The 15,876-nt window shown below is 36.4% G+C and overlaps 1 protein-coding gene across 1 annotated transcript in view; it reads left to right on the top strand.

Annotated features, from left to right (window-relative positions):
- OPHN1 (oligophrenin 1) overlaps nt 1-15,876 on the top strand; it is a 606,563-nt gene that overhangs the window by 447,987 nt on the left and 142,700 nt on the right. Inside the window, exon 15 of the mRNA XM_065900746.1 lies at nt 11,623-11,707. Within this exon, the coding sequence (XP_065756818.1) occupies nt 11,623-11,707 (85 nt within the window). The remainder of the gene's footprint in view (nt 1-11,622; nt 11,708-15,876) is intronic.

Here is a 15,876-nt window from a genome sequence, read left to right as displayed (position 1 = left end):
ACACATACCCACTCACAAAAAGAGAAAAAGGATAAAAATGTATATATCTATATATATATAAAAAGGAAGAGACAATAAACAATAAACAAATCTTCCAATAATAATAAACTCTAAATTCTAAACTAAGATAAACATAAGGCCAGACACAAATTAGATGGAGAAAGCAAACCCGAAGTCTACAGTCACTCCCAACGTCCACTGCCTCCATTTTGGGATGATTCATTGTCTGTTCAGTTCTTCCAGAGTTGCAAGGTGAATGAAGTTGATTGTGGAGGTTTAATCTGCTGCTCCTGAGGCTTCTGGGAAAAAATTCCCTTTCTCTTCTTTGTTCACAGAGCTCCTGGGGTTCAGCTTTGGATTTGACACTGCCTCTGCCTGTAGGTCACCTGAGGGCATCTGTTCCCTGCCCATGCAGGACAGGGTTAAAGTAGCAGCTGATTAGGGGTCTCTGGCTCACTCAGACCGGGGGAAGGGAGGGGTACAAAATACGGGGTGAGCCTGCAGTGGCAGAGGCCGGTGTGATGTTGTAACAGCCTGAAGCGTGCCGTGTGTTCTTCCAGGAAAGTTGTCCCTGGATCATGGAACCCTGGCAGTGGCAGGCTGCACAGGCTCCCGGGAGGGCAGGTGTGGTTAGTGACCTGTGCTTGCACACAGGCTTCTTGGTGGCTACAGCAGCAGCCTTAACATGTCACGCCCGTCTCTGGTGTCTGCGCTGGTAGCCGCGGATTGCGCCTGACCCTGGATGCTCATTTAGGCGGTGCTCTGAATCCCCTCTCCTTGCGCACCCTGAAACAATGGTCTCTTGCCTCTTAGGCAGTTCCAGACACTTTCCCGGACTCCCTCCCGGCTAGCTGTGGCACACTAGCCCACTTCAGGCTGTGTTCACACAGGCAACCCCAGTCCTCTCCCTGGGATCTGACCTCTGAAGCCCAAGCCTCAGCTCCCAGCCTCCACCCGCCCTGTCGGGTGAGCAGACAAGCCTCTCAAGCTGGTGAATGCTGGTCGGCACTGATCCTCTGCGCAGGAATCTGTCTGCTTTGCCCTCTGCGTGCCTTTTTGTGCTCTTCTCCGTGGCTCCAAAGCTTCCCCACCACCACCCCTCTGTCACCGCCAGTGAAGTGGAAACTTTTCCTCCTTCACAGCTCCCTCCAATAGGTGCAGGTCCTGTCCCTATTCTTTTGTCTCTGTTTTTTCTTTCTTTCTTTCTTTCTTTTTTTTTGCCCTACCCAGGTACGTGGGGAGTTTCTTGCCTTTTGGGAAGTCTGAGGTCTTCTGCCAGCATTCAGTAGGTGTTCTGTAGGAGTTGTTCCACATGTAGATGTATTTCTGATGTATTTGTGGGGAGGAAGGTGATCTTTACGTCTTACTCCTCCATCCACCTTGAAGGTCTCTCTCAAGACTGCTTTCTGAAGACTGTTTAGAACACCTTTCCCTAAGTGCTCTGATCTACCCTGTCTTTCAGTATTTTTACACTTTCTGTAGACTTTGTCTTTCTGGTGCTAGCTTTAGATTAATCTTAGACCTCTAGTCCTCTTTATTTCTCATGAATGAACTTTGCCCAGCATTGCCCTTGCTTTCTACAAAGGTTTGTGGAGGGGGACTATGAGTGATACCTCACTGGGATTTGGTGTTTATTTTCCTACTTACAATTAATTTGGAATTTGGGTGTTCTCTGTGTTTTCATGTGGAGGGCATGGCTTTGTGTACTTTTATGTGTTTCTAGTGGTTCTGTGTTGATTTATGGAGGATGTGTAGGGAGATTTAGATTTTTCATGGCCACAATTACCTCAACATAAGCATTTCCCATATGATTAAAAGTGCTTTGCAAATATTTTAATGGCTGCATAATATTATGATAGACAAAAGAACCAAAATTTATCAGATCATTTCCTTCTTATTGAGCATTTCATTTGTCTCCTTTTTTGTGATTACATAATTTGTGGATGAAGTCGTTCTAATGTTTACTTTGCATAGATTTGCTGAAGTAGAATTATTGTCTCAAGGTTATAAATATTATTAATAATCTTGATATAATTTGAATCCAGGGAGAACCAGTAGATCACATATGGATTTATTTTAATCAGCTAACTAAGGTTGCTTCCATCTTTTTTTCAGGTAGCACCCCTGTCTTCTACATATATAGCAGGAACCAGGTCTGAAATAGCTGGGAGGCATCAGTGTGGCTATTTCTGGTGTTTACAACCAGTATCTCTGCTTATTGATGGAACCATGTGCCATTATTGGTTATTAAATATTTGAAGATCTCCTGCAGCCATAGTTTATAATATTTGTTTTCCTATGAGTGTATTGTCTTTTATCACTCTACTTGGGACACATACATATACAGCAACAACAAAAGGACAAGTGACCTCTATTTCAGCTCTCCTTTAGTCTGCCATCCCTGGGTTTTATAAGTGAAGAAGGGAAATAAGCAAGAGACTGAGCTGGCAAGGCTGTAACTTGGTGAACCTGATCAATCCTCACATTAATCATTACTGCCTTCATGACTTGTGTCAGAGACTGATAGTCTCATTTTTCCTCCACTTTCTGTTAGTGACTTCTCTTTCTTCCTCTCAGTCGATCAGTTTTATCAACTGCAAGTAATCAAAGCTTATCTTACTATTAATGCAACCAGAATTTTCACAGTAATATCATATTACTCATGTTTTCTTCATGAGTTGGTACACTCTGACATGACTCATGTGTTTTAGGGGAGCCACTATGACCTTGCTATTGTGGGGGTATTTTTGTTGTTGTGTTTTTGTTTTTGTTTTTCTGCCTCTAAATGTGAGGGAAGTAAACATTGTGCCCTCATTTGGAGTGGTGGTTAGAACTTTGACCAAGATATTCCTATGATTATTTTTACTCCCAATCTTATTATCTATCACATAACAAAACACAACAGGAAAACAGCCTCGCCCTATAATCACATTTGAGAAGTTGTTATTCAAAAACAAAACAAAACAAAACTTCCCAGGCCTAACCCTGGACCCAATGAAACAGTCTCTTGTCTTGGAATTCAGGAATCTGTATTTCACAAAGCTTCCCTAATGTCTCTGGTGCCGTTTGTCACCTGACTATAGGCTCATTTTGGGGATGCATAGTTTCAGTGCATATTCTACATCAAATGATGACCCCAATATAGCTGTCAAATGGTCATCTCTGTTCCAGTTTCTAGAACTTGTTAACCTTGCTATATATTCATGATGTGCTCCAGGGTGCATACAAAACTTCATTTTCTAATATGCTCAGAATGTCATTCCCAAACCAAGAGCCTATAAAAATTCATTTGGTTTTCTGTGAATTGAATGTTTTTTTTTACATGTTAATTCTTCTGTTAATTTGAAATTGAATATGTTTGGTTGTGAAATAGGGATCTAACTGATTTTTTTCCAAATTATTAATTTTCTATGCTCCATTTATTGAATGTCTTCTTTTTTCACTAATTTATAATGCTGCTTTTATTGTTTATTAAGTTCTTATATTTACATGATGATCTTTTCATGAGCTCTTCACTTTTTCCATTTGTTATTCTTGTACTAGTATGACCTTGTTATTGTTGTAGCATCTTTAATCATTTTCCTATCAAGTAGCACAAATTCTCCCCAATTATTCTTCTTTAAAAAAATGTTTAAACCATTTTTGCCAACTCATTGTCCCGTGTAAACTTTTTATCATGTTCCAGAAAACATAAGCTTTTTGACATTTTTATTTGAATCCTATTAAATCTAAAACTTAATTGGAGTCAAGTTGATAACTTTTCAATATTTAGTCTTTCTGTACAGAATCACAGTATATGTTTTCATTTATGCAGTTTTCTTTTTATATTTTATACTTTTTTCTAGATAAGTCCTAAATGTTTACGCATATTTATTCCTAGGTTTGATTATAAAAATAACATATACACACACACACATGCACAGAGTACCATTTTTCCTATTATCAATAAATTTTTGAACGGATTATTGCTAGTGTATAAGATGCTTATGATTTTTGTATCTTTATTTTCTGACCAAGGATTTTAACAAGATTTCCTGTGAGTTTTAACAATTTTTTAATTGTTTATCTTGGGTTTTTCGGGTGGACAGTTACGTCATTGATAAATAATTCTTTCTCTATCTCCTTTCCAACAGCTCTAAGTTTCCTATTCCTTGTTTAATTACATTAAATGTCCTAGCTGTTCACTGCCTTTGCCATTCATTAAAATCATCTGGAGAATTTAAAAAACAACCAAGACTCACCTCCAGAGGTTCTGATTTACTTTACATGGAGAGGAGCCTGGACATTGTTATTTTCAAAGTTTCTCAGAGATTTCTAGAAGTTAGGTTTGAGAATCATTGTTCAGAACACTCTGATCCAATGATAAGTAGTAGTGGTGAAAGAAGGATTCCTTTCTGGCTTCTGATCTTAAGCTTTAAAACTATGATATCAACTGATCATTTGAGACAGATTCAGTGGTGTACTGGATGCACTCATACTGGCTTATGAGACCTGACTTTGCACATCTTTTCCAAACTTCAAGTTTATTGACATCATGTGGTAGCTTGGAATTGGCCCCACTCCACAGAATTTGGCAAAAGCTGCAAATCAAGGCTCCCCTCCTCTCCCAGCATACTATTGTAAATATTTCCTTCTATTCCTAATCTAAGGGTAATTTTTATCTTCATTACTATTTGAGTTTTATTGAAGCCACCTTTCATCATATTGACAACTTATCACCAAAGTTTTAAAACTTTCTATTTCTTGCAGTAATTTTTTTTCAGATGGATGCCTGTATTCTGATTCTTCAGAGTGTTTCCCTTATTTTGAGCTACATTGACTTCTCCTGGCCCTAATAACTTTTCAGTTTGTTGTTTCTATTACATTATAGACAAGGAGGAGTCAAATTTGGGTTTGTAAGATATTGGTTTGAGTTCTTGCTCAAACTTTCAGGTCCAAATGAGTAGAAAAGCGAAACATTACTCCAACAATCACTGCTGTGGTAAACCTCAGATTCAGAGGGTAGTTCGTTTGGGTGGAAAAGAAAATCTCAGTCACTAACTTAGAGGAATATCTTGACTGCATGTTTCTCCAATAATTCTCTATAAATACTATCTTGTCACAAAGATGTGCATAAGAATTAGGCAATATAAAGCTGAAATTGGCATTCTCTGAGAAGTAATTGGAATTCAGAAATCATAGTCATGTCAGTTACATGCAGACCCATATGTTTTACAATCAAATGAGCTGAAATTTGGGTAGATAGGTTCTTTTGAAGATTAAGAAGCCTAAATGCGACACATGGCTAAATTTATGGCCACTTTACTTTCACTGAGAATGGACAGGCCTTGGGCAGGGCCAAGATTTTACACAAATAAGGCTGCAGTAAGCTTCAGAATATACCAATTACCAATTTATATAGGAGGATATTATTCTCATTCAAGCAATTGAAGTGTTGATTCTATAGCTGGGAATCTTTTGCCTTTACTTAGTGCAAAAGGATGAAGCTTACCTACTATATGCCAGACACTTCTGAGAGAAAAGGATTATATAAGGGGAAGCACAGGCACAGGCTTAAAGTGGTTGCCCCTCTGGAGGGCATAGGCACTAAACCTCGTGGGCATCACTGCAGCACCTTCTCTGCCAGCATGCAGAGTGCAAGAGCTATGGAGGTGTGACTACTTCCACATGTATTTTGATGGGTGGAGGCAAAGGGCTGTTGTAAGCCATGGCCACCACAGAGAGTCCCCACTGGTGCAATGCCAAATGGACCTGTGGGAATGGGGCTGCCTCCATTACCCCAGACTAGTAGAACCACATGTATGCAGTTTCAGCCTGGGAGTCACCCGCACTGAACTCTGACCCAGGAGAGCTGCAGAATGTGCTGTGCCGACCAAGCCATGGGAGCAGGGCCACCCAAAGCATTGGGGACAGGACCACTAACCCAGTGTGTCTAGAAGGCAGGATCCCCACCCAAACTGGCCTTAAGTTTTGGGACTTGCTCAATACCAGTACCCCTTTCTATTTTCTTATTTCTTCCTTTTGGAATGGGAGTGTTTGTTCTATGCCTGTCCCATATTTGTATTTTGGAAGCACCTAACATGCTTGATTTCGCAGGTTGCCAGCTGGAGAGCAGTTTGCTTCAGGACGAATTATCTCACCAGTATCTGATTTAGATGATATTTAGATAAGACATTGAACTTAGACATTTTTTTAAATCATAAACTTTATTTAACCCTATATATTAAGAATATTACCAATTTAATATGTAATATAACAAATTATTAATGAGATATTTTACATTCCTTTTTGTACTAATTCTTCAAAATGTGGTGTCTATTTTATACTTACAGAATACCTCAACTCCAACTAACCGCTATTTTTCCTTCCATTTTTATTGAGATATAATTGACATATAATGTTTAAGGTGTACAAAATAATGATTTGACTTACATACATCATGAAATTATTACCACAATAAGCTTACTAAAAATCCATAGTCTCATATAAATATAGCATAAAAGAAATAGAAAATAAGATTTACTGTTTTAACAACTTTCATATACAACATAAAGCAGTGTTAATTATCTTTGTCATGTTGTAAATTACATATCTAGTACTTACTGATCTTATAACTAGAAGCTTGTACCTTTTGACTACCTTCATCTAATTCCCCCTTCCTCCGTGCCCTGTCTCTGATAACCACAAAGCTGACCTCTTTTTCTCTGAATTTGTTTGTTGGTTTTTGAAGTATAATTGACCTACAGCAGTGTGTTAGTTCCTGGTACACAAGATAGTGATTCAATATTTCTGTACATTTAAAAATGATCACCATGATAAGTATAGTTGTCATCTGTCACCTTACAAAGATATTACATAATTATTGACTGTATTCCCCACACTGTACATTTCATAATGTAACTAGAAGTTTAATCTCCCTAACCTATTTCTCTCCTCCCCTCAACCACTACTCCACTGACAACCACCTGTTTATTCTCTTTATCTATGACTCTGTTTGGTTATGTTTTCACGTTCGTTTTGTTTTTTTTAGATTCCACATGTAAGTGAAATCATACAGTATTTGTCTTACTCTGTCTGACTTATTTCACTTAGCATAATACCCCCTAGGTCCACCCATGCTGTGACAAGTAGCAAGATTCCATTCTTTTTTATGGCTGAGTAATATTCCACTGTGTATATATACCATATATTCCTTATCCATTCATTTGTCGATGGACACTTAGGTTGAACCTAACATATGGGTGCATATATCTTTTCAAATTATTGTTTTCATTTTCTTTGCATAAATACCCAGAGTGGAGTTTCTGGATTTTATGGTAGTTTTATTTTCAATTTTTTAAGGAATCTTCATATTGCTTTCCATAGGGGCTGCACCAGTGTACATTCCTACCAACAGTGAGTGAGTGTTCTTTTCTCCGCATCTTCACCAACACTTATTATTTCTTGTCTTTTTGATAATAGCCAGTCTGACAGATGTGAGGTGTTAGCTCATTGTAGTTTTGATTTGCATTTCCCTAATGATTTTGAACATCTTTTCATGCGCCTGTGGCTATCTGTGTATCTTCTTTGGAAAAATCTCTATTCATGTCCTCTGTCATTTTTAAAATTGTGTTGTTGGTTTCTTTGAAGTGGAATTATATGATTTCTTTTTTATATTTTGAATATAATATATATATATATTATCCTTGTATATATACTTGTTGTGTGTGTGTGTGTGTTGTATATGTGTGTGTGTGTATACATATATATATATATATATATATATTCTTGTTGGATATATCATTTGCAAATATCTTCTTGCATTCAGTAAGGTGGCTTTTCATTTTGTTGATAGTTTCCTTTGCTGTGCAAAAGCTTTGTAAGTTGATGTAGTCTCACTTTTTTTTTTGCTTTTATTTTCCTTGCCTGAGGAGACATATTCCAAAAAATATTACTAAGACTGATATCAAAGAGCCTACCACTTATGTTTTCTTCTAGATGTTTTATGGTTTCAGATCTTGTATTTAAGCGTTTAATTCATTTTGAGTTTATTTTTGTATGTGGCATGAGAAAGTAGTCCAGTTTGATTCTTCTGCATGTAACTAGCTGTCCAGTTTCCCCAAACCATTTATTGGAAAGAGGGTCTTCTCCCCATGGTATATTCTTGCCTCCTTTGTCATAGGTTAATTTACTATATAAGCATGGGTTTATTTCTGGATGCTCTATGCTGTTCCGTTGATCTATGGGACTGTTTTTGTGCCAGTACCATACTATTTTTATTACTGTAGCTTTGTAGTATAGTTTGAATTCAGGACATGTGATACGTCTACTTCTGTACTTCTTTCTCAAGTTTGTTTTGGCTATTTGCGGTCTTGTGTTTCCATACAAATTTTAGAATTATTTGTTCTACTTTTGTGGAAAATGCCATTTGTATTTTGATAGGGATTTCATTGAATATTATATTACTGTTATTTCTTTCTAGTTTAATTTCATATTGGTGTAAGGTTTTATTCTTTTGAATTTATTAAGGTCTGCTTTATGGCCCAGAATGTGGTCTATCTTGATGAATGTTCTATATGAACTTTAGAAGAATGTGTATTCACTTTTGTTGGATGAAGTAGTCTATAAATGTCAAATCCAGCTGATTGATGATGCTGTTCAGTTCAATTACTTACTGATTTTTTAACCGTTGTACCTATCAATTACCAATAAAGCGGTGTTGAAAAGCACATGTTTCAGTGCTTCTTTGTTGGGTGCATATCTTTTAAGGATAGGTATGTATCCTTGGAGAATTAATCCTCCTATTTAATGGCCCTCTTTATCCCTGATAATTTCCTTGATCTGAAGTCTGCTTTGTTTGAAATGAATAGAGCTACCTCAGCTTTGTTTTTTATTAATGTTAGTGTGGTATATCGTTCTCCGTCCCTTTTTTAATCTGTATGTCTCTTTATATTTGAAGTCGGTTTCTTGTAGATAATATATAATTAAGTCTTATTTTATAATACACTCTGACAGTCTGTGTATTTTCATTGGTGTATTTATACCATTGACATTTAAAGTGATTATTGATATAGTTGGATTAATACCTACCATACTTGCTACATTTTTCTGGTCATGGTCCTTGTTCTTCATTTCTCTTTTCATTTTCCGCTCTTTTTCTGCCTTCTCTGGGTTTAACTGAGTATTTTTTATGATTCTATTTTTTCTATTCTGTTAACGTATAAATTATACTCTTTTAAAACTCATTTTTAATGGTTGCCCTTGCATTTGCAGCATACATTTACAATTTATCCAAGTCCTCTTTCAAATAATACCATACCACTACACTGTTAGTGCCAGTACTTTATAACAGAATGTTTCTAATTCCTCTCTTTAATCCCTTATAACATTTTTGTCATTCATTTCACTTTCCATAAGCTATAATCACTGAATACATTGTTGCTATTATTTTAAACTTTTATCTCTTAGACCAGTTAATAATAAGAGTAATAGTGTTTTGTTTACCTTCATTTATTTCTCCTCTAATACTCTTCATTTCTTTATGTAAATATGAATTATTGACCTATAGGTTTCTCTGTGAAGAACTTCTTTTAACATCTCTTGCAAGGGAGATCTACTGGTGACAAATTTTCTCAAATTGTAGATTTGTAGATCAAACAATTGTCCTTGTTTTTATTTCCTCTATTGTCTTTTGTTTATTTGAGAAAGTATTTATTTCTCATTCACCTTTGAAAGGTAATTTCTTTCTTTCAGGCTGATCTTTTTTTTCCTTTTAACACTTTAAATATTTCATTCCACTGTCTTCTTGTTTACATGGTTTCTTGAGAAAAGTTGGAATAATTCTTATTGTGCTCTTCCTTCAGTAAGGTGTTTTTTTCTTCTGGCTTCTATCAAGATTTTGTCTTTGGTTTTATTCAGTTTGATTGTGGTATGCCTAGGTGTAGATTCTTTTGATATATATCCTGATTGGTGTTTTACAAGATTCCTGGATTTGTGGTTTTGTGTTTATTATTAGTTTTCAGAAATTCTCAGTCATCATTGCTTAAGATGTTTCTGCTGTTCCTTTTTCTCTTTCTTCTCCTTCTAGTATTCCCATTGCATGTATGTTACACCTTTTGTTATTGTCCCACAGTTTTTGGATATTCTCTTCTGTTTTTTTCTTTCTTTCTTTTTTTTCCTCATTGCATTTTATTTTTGGAAGTTTATACTGACATATCTTCAAGTTCACTGATTATTTTCTCACCTGTGTCCATCAAAGGAATTCTTCATTCTGTTATGGTGTTTCTGATTTCTAAAATTTCCTTTTGATTCTTTCTTAAGGCTTCTATCTCTCTGCTTACATTAATCCAACTCCTTTTTTTAATGTTGTCCACTTTACCCATTATGATCCTTGGTATATTAATCATAGTTGTTTTAAATTCCTAGTTTGATAATTATAAAGTATCTGCCATATCTGAGTCTTATTATGATGCTTTCTGTGTTTCTTGAAACTTTTTTTGTCTTTTAGTGTTTTCTTGTAATTTTTGTTGCAAGCCGGACATTATGGGTAAAAGGAACTGAGGTAAATGGGTCTTTAGCATGAGGTTTTATTTAACTGGCTAGAGTTTAGCTTGTGTTTTTTGGTTGCTGTAACTGTAGGTCTCAGGGGCTAAACTTACCTCTGGTGTCCTTGTTTTTATTTCCTCTCTTGTCTTTTGTTTTCCCTAGAGACTTCTTAAATATTGTCTGAGAAGAATAATTCTTTTAGTCATATTCCCTTGTAATTATCCAGGAAGCCTGTTGATATGGTGGTAATGTGTGAGGGCAGGGGTAGTGTTCTACAATTCTACAGTTATGTGTCAGTATTTTAGTGAACCTGTGCTTCTGGCCTGTGACTTTCACAAGCATTTCTCAGTTTTGTTTCAGTTTTCTCCCTTAGAAGAGGCAGGAAGGGATTTCATTTCTGGAATTGGGAAATTTCCCCCTTCCCAGGTCAGTTAAGCTCTGGTAAAGTAGTTTCTCTTGAGGGTAGGCCTTATTAAGAAGAATGAAATGCTCTGTGCATATTTTTAAATGGCTAATTTTCTTATCCCCTTCTCAGAATTACAGTAACATGAGGGAATTTTTCTCAGATCTTCACTGTGAGAACCTGATAGGGCTCCTGGAGGTAAAATTCACAAAAACTTGGGAGTCTCCTAGGACTGGGCCTGCTTAAAATTTTTAACTCTCAATCTTGTCCACACTGAGCCACTAGCAATTTGCCAATTACAGATTGGGTTTTCCTAGCCCTGTACTGTTTCCCAAGGAGTTTTCTAACCTTGGGCTTCTGCTCTATAAGTTTTGATTCTCTGTATGTGCCTGTCTGTTTATTCAGTTTGCCCTATGACCTCAGTTCTCTGATGGAACTAAGAGGAGTTGACTTTCAGTTTGTTCCATTTTTTTTTCTTATTGTGTGAATGAAAGAGGTGGCTTCCAAGCTCCTTACATCCCTAGCTGGAATATAAGGGAATTTTTGAGACCTCAAAAACATGTTTGTTGTAAAGTTTTCATCTTTTGAAAACTGGTTAGAGTAACCATCTTTTAATTAATGCACTTTAAATGTAAGATAAAATGTAAGATCTTGTGGAATGTTAACTTTTTTCTCATTTTTTTCTTCTCAAATAGATCCTAAATGTCCAGGAGATGTTGATTTTCATAATAGTGAGTGGGACATTAAGACAATCACCAGCTCCTTGAAATTTTACCTCAGGTATATCTGATATGATTTGGAACATTCCTTTTCAGAGTTGATGAAATATTTCTGGATGGAGATTGGAGTTAATGTGGTCCCAATTTTGGGAGGTTGGATAGGATTGCTAAAGAAAAAAATAGTGAAAAAAATTTCTGTCAAAGAAGAATGTACATTAGGAGACTTTTTAAAATTTGGGAATTTAAGCGAGGGAAGCATTAAAATAATAGAATAGTTATTGAAATATGGCTTTTTTGAAGAAAATTGGCTTTAAAAAAGATTATTTAAAAATCACGCCCTTAAAATAATTGAAGTTTTGCCATTGTGCATAGATAGGGTGATGTCACAAATGGGCTCATAAGTAAAATCAGGAGTTGTGACATTTCAAGGTTGTTAACATGTTTTGGTGGATAATAACCATTTTGAAACATTAAATTGCATTTACACAAACATAATTTGTGTATTTGTATGTCTTTTGTTAAAATGGAAATAAAAACCAAAAAACTACAACCATAAAAATGTTAGAACTGAATGAAGTGATGGCAGTCGGGAAAAAAATTAACTTACAAGCAAAATTTGGGGATGCACAATGATGATGAATATATCATTCAGTTTATTGGCATAGATTTATATTACATAAAAATATTTGTGACATATGCACTTTTTAAAGTCAGTCATTTCTTACCATTTTCTATGTCCCATGTATGCACCATACTTTATGTGGTAAAATGTCTTCTTTTCAATTACTGTACTCTTTAGACATTAAGATAGGTACTTTAGCTATGGGAAATGTCATTAATCCAAAATAGACTGGGTCCCAGATATTGCTATTAAATGACCTTCTGCTGTAGCATCATCTTAGAACTTTAAGTAAACATGAATGCTCTTTCCAGGGGTATTTCTCCTGCATATGCCGAAGAAGAAAAGCACTGGTGTTGGAAGGTTTATTCTGTGCTAGGCTGTGTTCTAGTTGCTTACGTTGACAATATCATTGTTTTTTTTCTCACAATAATCTTATAAGGTAGGTGTTACCATACTCATTTTGCAGATGAAGAAATTAAATCATATCCCTCCCCCATTAAGTAATATTCATGATCATGGCTCATATTATTTGAACCTAAGTATCTCTGACTTATAAGGCCACTGGTATTGGAGCACCTTATTCCCCTATTCCCCACTGCCCAGGGGCTGTGGCCTTCTTGGAGTTGCTTGGGTAATTTAAGAAAGACAGAGCAATCTGCTATGCATACTTTCAGGAGACTCATGATGAGAATAACACAAGTAAATAACTCTGTGTCTCTAGCCTCCTTAAAAGGAGTTAGTTTTTTCAGAGATTTATATAGAGTAAGTCCCTCCCACATTACATCTTTCCCAGCTTATCCCATAACAAGCAGTGTAGCTCTTTTGAAAGATGAGAAGATCAAGCCTGAAAGTTTGAGTGGCCTGTACCCCCAATAAGAGCTATTTGTTCTTAAGTGTCTTATCCATGAACATTTAATATGTACTAGCCAGTCAACACCCTTTAGATTTCTTAAATGTGTCAGTATTTTCATAGTGGACTTCCTCCATCTGTGTTCTAGGCACCTAACTCACCCCTTGTCTCCAACACTTCTAGAAAATTACTGTAAAAAACATCCCTTCTCTCTTCTGTATCTTTACCCTCTCTCATTCAACAGGCTTTTTCCTCTCAGCATGTAAATATGCTCCAACATTACACATCTCTTTGCATTCATTTATTCTACCGTTCACTAAACCATTCAGTAAACATTTCCTGACCTACTCTATGCCTAGCATGGTGTCTGGCAGTAGCCATACAGTTGTGAGTAGATATGACCTTAAAAAGGTTATAGTCCAGTGAAGTGGACAGACAAAAGACAAATAATTATACAAATATAATGTGCTATGATAAGTTCTCTGAAGGAAAAGTGCAAGGTGCTATGCAGTCATATAATAGGAAGGCCTAACTTATTCTGGTTTTTAGTTTGGAATGATGTTTGAATTATAACTTGGAGTCAACTGGGGAGGGAGGGAGGCATTTCCAGACAGAAATAACTTCATATGCAAAGACCTTGAAGCAAGAGGAAGACCCTTTTAAGAAACTATATGTACAAGTTTACGTGGAGTATTGAGTGTAGACAGGGAGGGAGAGATATGTAGGGGCCAGATCATACAAGGGCTTTTAGGACATTTTAAGAATTGGGGTATGAATTTATATTAAAAGGAATGAGAATATATTGAAAGATTTTTAAGCAGGAGGTTATATGATGAGATTTGCATTTTGATAAAAACATAGAGAGATGAGATTAGAGAGAGGCAAAATAAGTAGAGGTGGAAGCCAATTAGCAAGCTATTGCTGTGGTCCCGGAAAGAGATGATGCTTCTGTGTGGACTAGGGAGTAGCGGTGGGGATAGATAGAAATAAGCATATTCAAGAGATTTAGGGAGTAAACTTGGATATGAAGATGGAGGAGAGGGAGATAAAAGAATGGCTTCCACATTTCCCGCCCATACAACCAAATGATGGTCATACATTTACTGATTTGGGAAACATAAGATAATGACTAAATTTGAGGGATATGACAAGTTAGGTTTTGGATATGTCAAATTTGGGTGTCTTTGAAGAAATCAGGACAAGAATTTTAAGTAGGCAATTTGATATATAGGAAATATATAGGAATGAAACTCAAGAATTCTGGGCTCGAGCTAAAAAATTGAGAATCATCAACAGTGTAGATGATAATTGGAGTCAGGAGCTTAGATGAGATTGCCTAGTGAGATATTTCACCCCTTCCCAATCTAGCTTCAGTGTATGAAGTAATATACACTCCCTGTCTCTGCTTCTTAATGTCCCTGTTTACTCCTTAACCCACTGCAGTCTGACTCCCGCCCCCTCTGCTCTACTGAAGCTGCTCTTGCCAAGGTCACCAGTGATTCCCTCAGTTCTAAACACAATGGACAATTGTCAGCTTTTACCTTATTTGACCTCTTTGTAGCATTTGAAGCTGTTAACAAGCCCTCCTTGAAACTTTCTTCTTTTCGATTCTGCTAATCCATTGCTTTTGGATTTTCTTTCACCTCTTTGACAATTTTTAGAAGTCCCTTTTATGGACTTTCTACCTGGTATTTCCTAGGGCTTTCCTCTCTTTTTACTACACTGAGGGGATGGAAAATTCAAATATCCATAAGAGCCAGGACATGAAAATGACTGAAGTAGACTGCTTTTATGTTAAACATGTTGCATATAAAACCTTTACTTGCATAGCAATCCCTTTGTTTATATATAAACAGCAATATTCTTTACTTCCACAAATAACCATATGGACCCAATATAGACAGATCTTTCAGTTTTTCAATAGAGGCAGACAATATTGACTTTTATGTGTAATATACAATTTTTTCGTATTCTGATGACTCATTCAATTCCATTTCTTTTTTACACACTACTCTGGACAGGGAAGAATTGTTGAAAGGTCTCATGTAGCTGTTGGCTGCCAGTTTGTCATCTTTCCTTGAGCAGTGGTATCTGTTCTCATGGTTCTAATCACCCTCCTAGGCTCATGATTTCCACATCTACTTCTCAGATCTAGAAAGGCACTCCATCCATCTTCCTAATAAACATCTGCCTTTGGCTATCCCAGAAACCCTTCTGACATAGCATCTCCACTTCCCTCTCAATCAATTTCTAATCTTTTCAATCACCCAAACCAGATTGCTCTCTCCGTCACCAACATATGCAATTATTGAAGCTCTGTCTTTAATGTCTTTCAAATGACTCTCCTCACATTTTCTTTCTATCCCTAATGGCACTATTTTCGTTTAGGCCTTTATTATTTCTCACCTAGATTACTACAATAATAGCAGTGGCAAGCAGTATAAAGTAGTGATTAAGAACATGGACTTGAGACAGACTGCTAAATTCTGCCACTTACTAATTGTGTGGTCTAGGATGAACTATTTAACTTTTCTGAAGCTCAGTTTCCTTATCTATAAAGTGGAGATAATAACAATATCTACCTTACAGGGTTGTCATGAGAATTAAGTGAGTAAATATATATAAACCACTTAGAACAGTGGATAGTTTGTTATTATTATTATTAGTGTATTACTTCCTTCCTCTGAGCCATGCATCACCTACATTTTGTATATGGAACTCTCCTCAACTAGACTATTAGCTCCTTGGAGGTTTAGAC

Source organism: Phocoena phocoena, chromosome X, assembly GCF_963924675.1.
Source record: "Phocoena phocoena chromosome X, mPhoPho1.1, whole genome shotgun sequence".
NCBI lineage: Eukaryota > Metazoa > Chordata > Mammalia > Artiodactyla > Phocoenidae > Phocoena > Phocoena phocoena.
The sequence above is the reverse complement of the archived record's forward strand: the minus strand, read 5'-3'. Positions and strand labels throughout refer to the sequence as shown.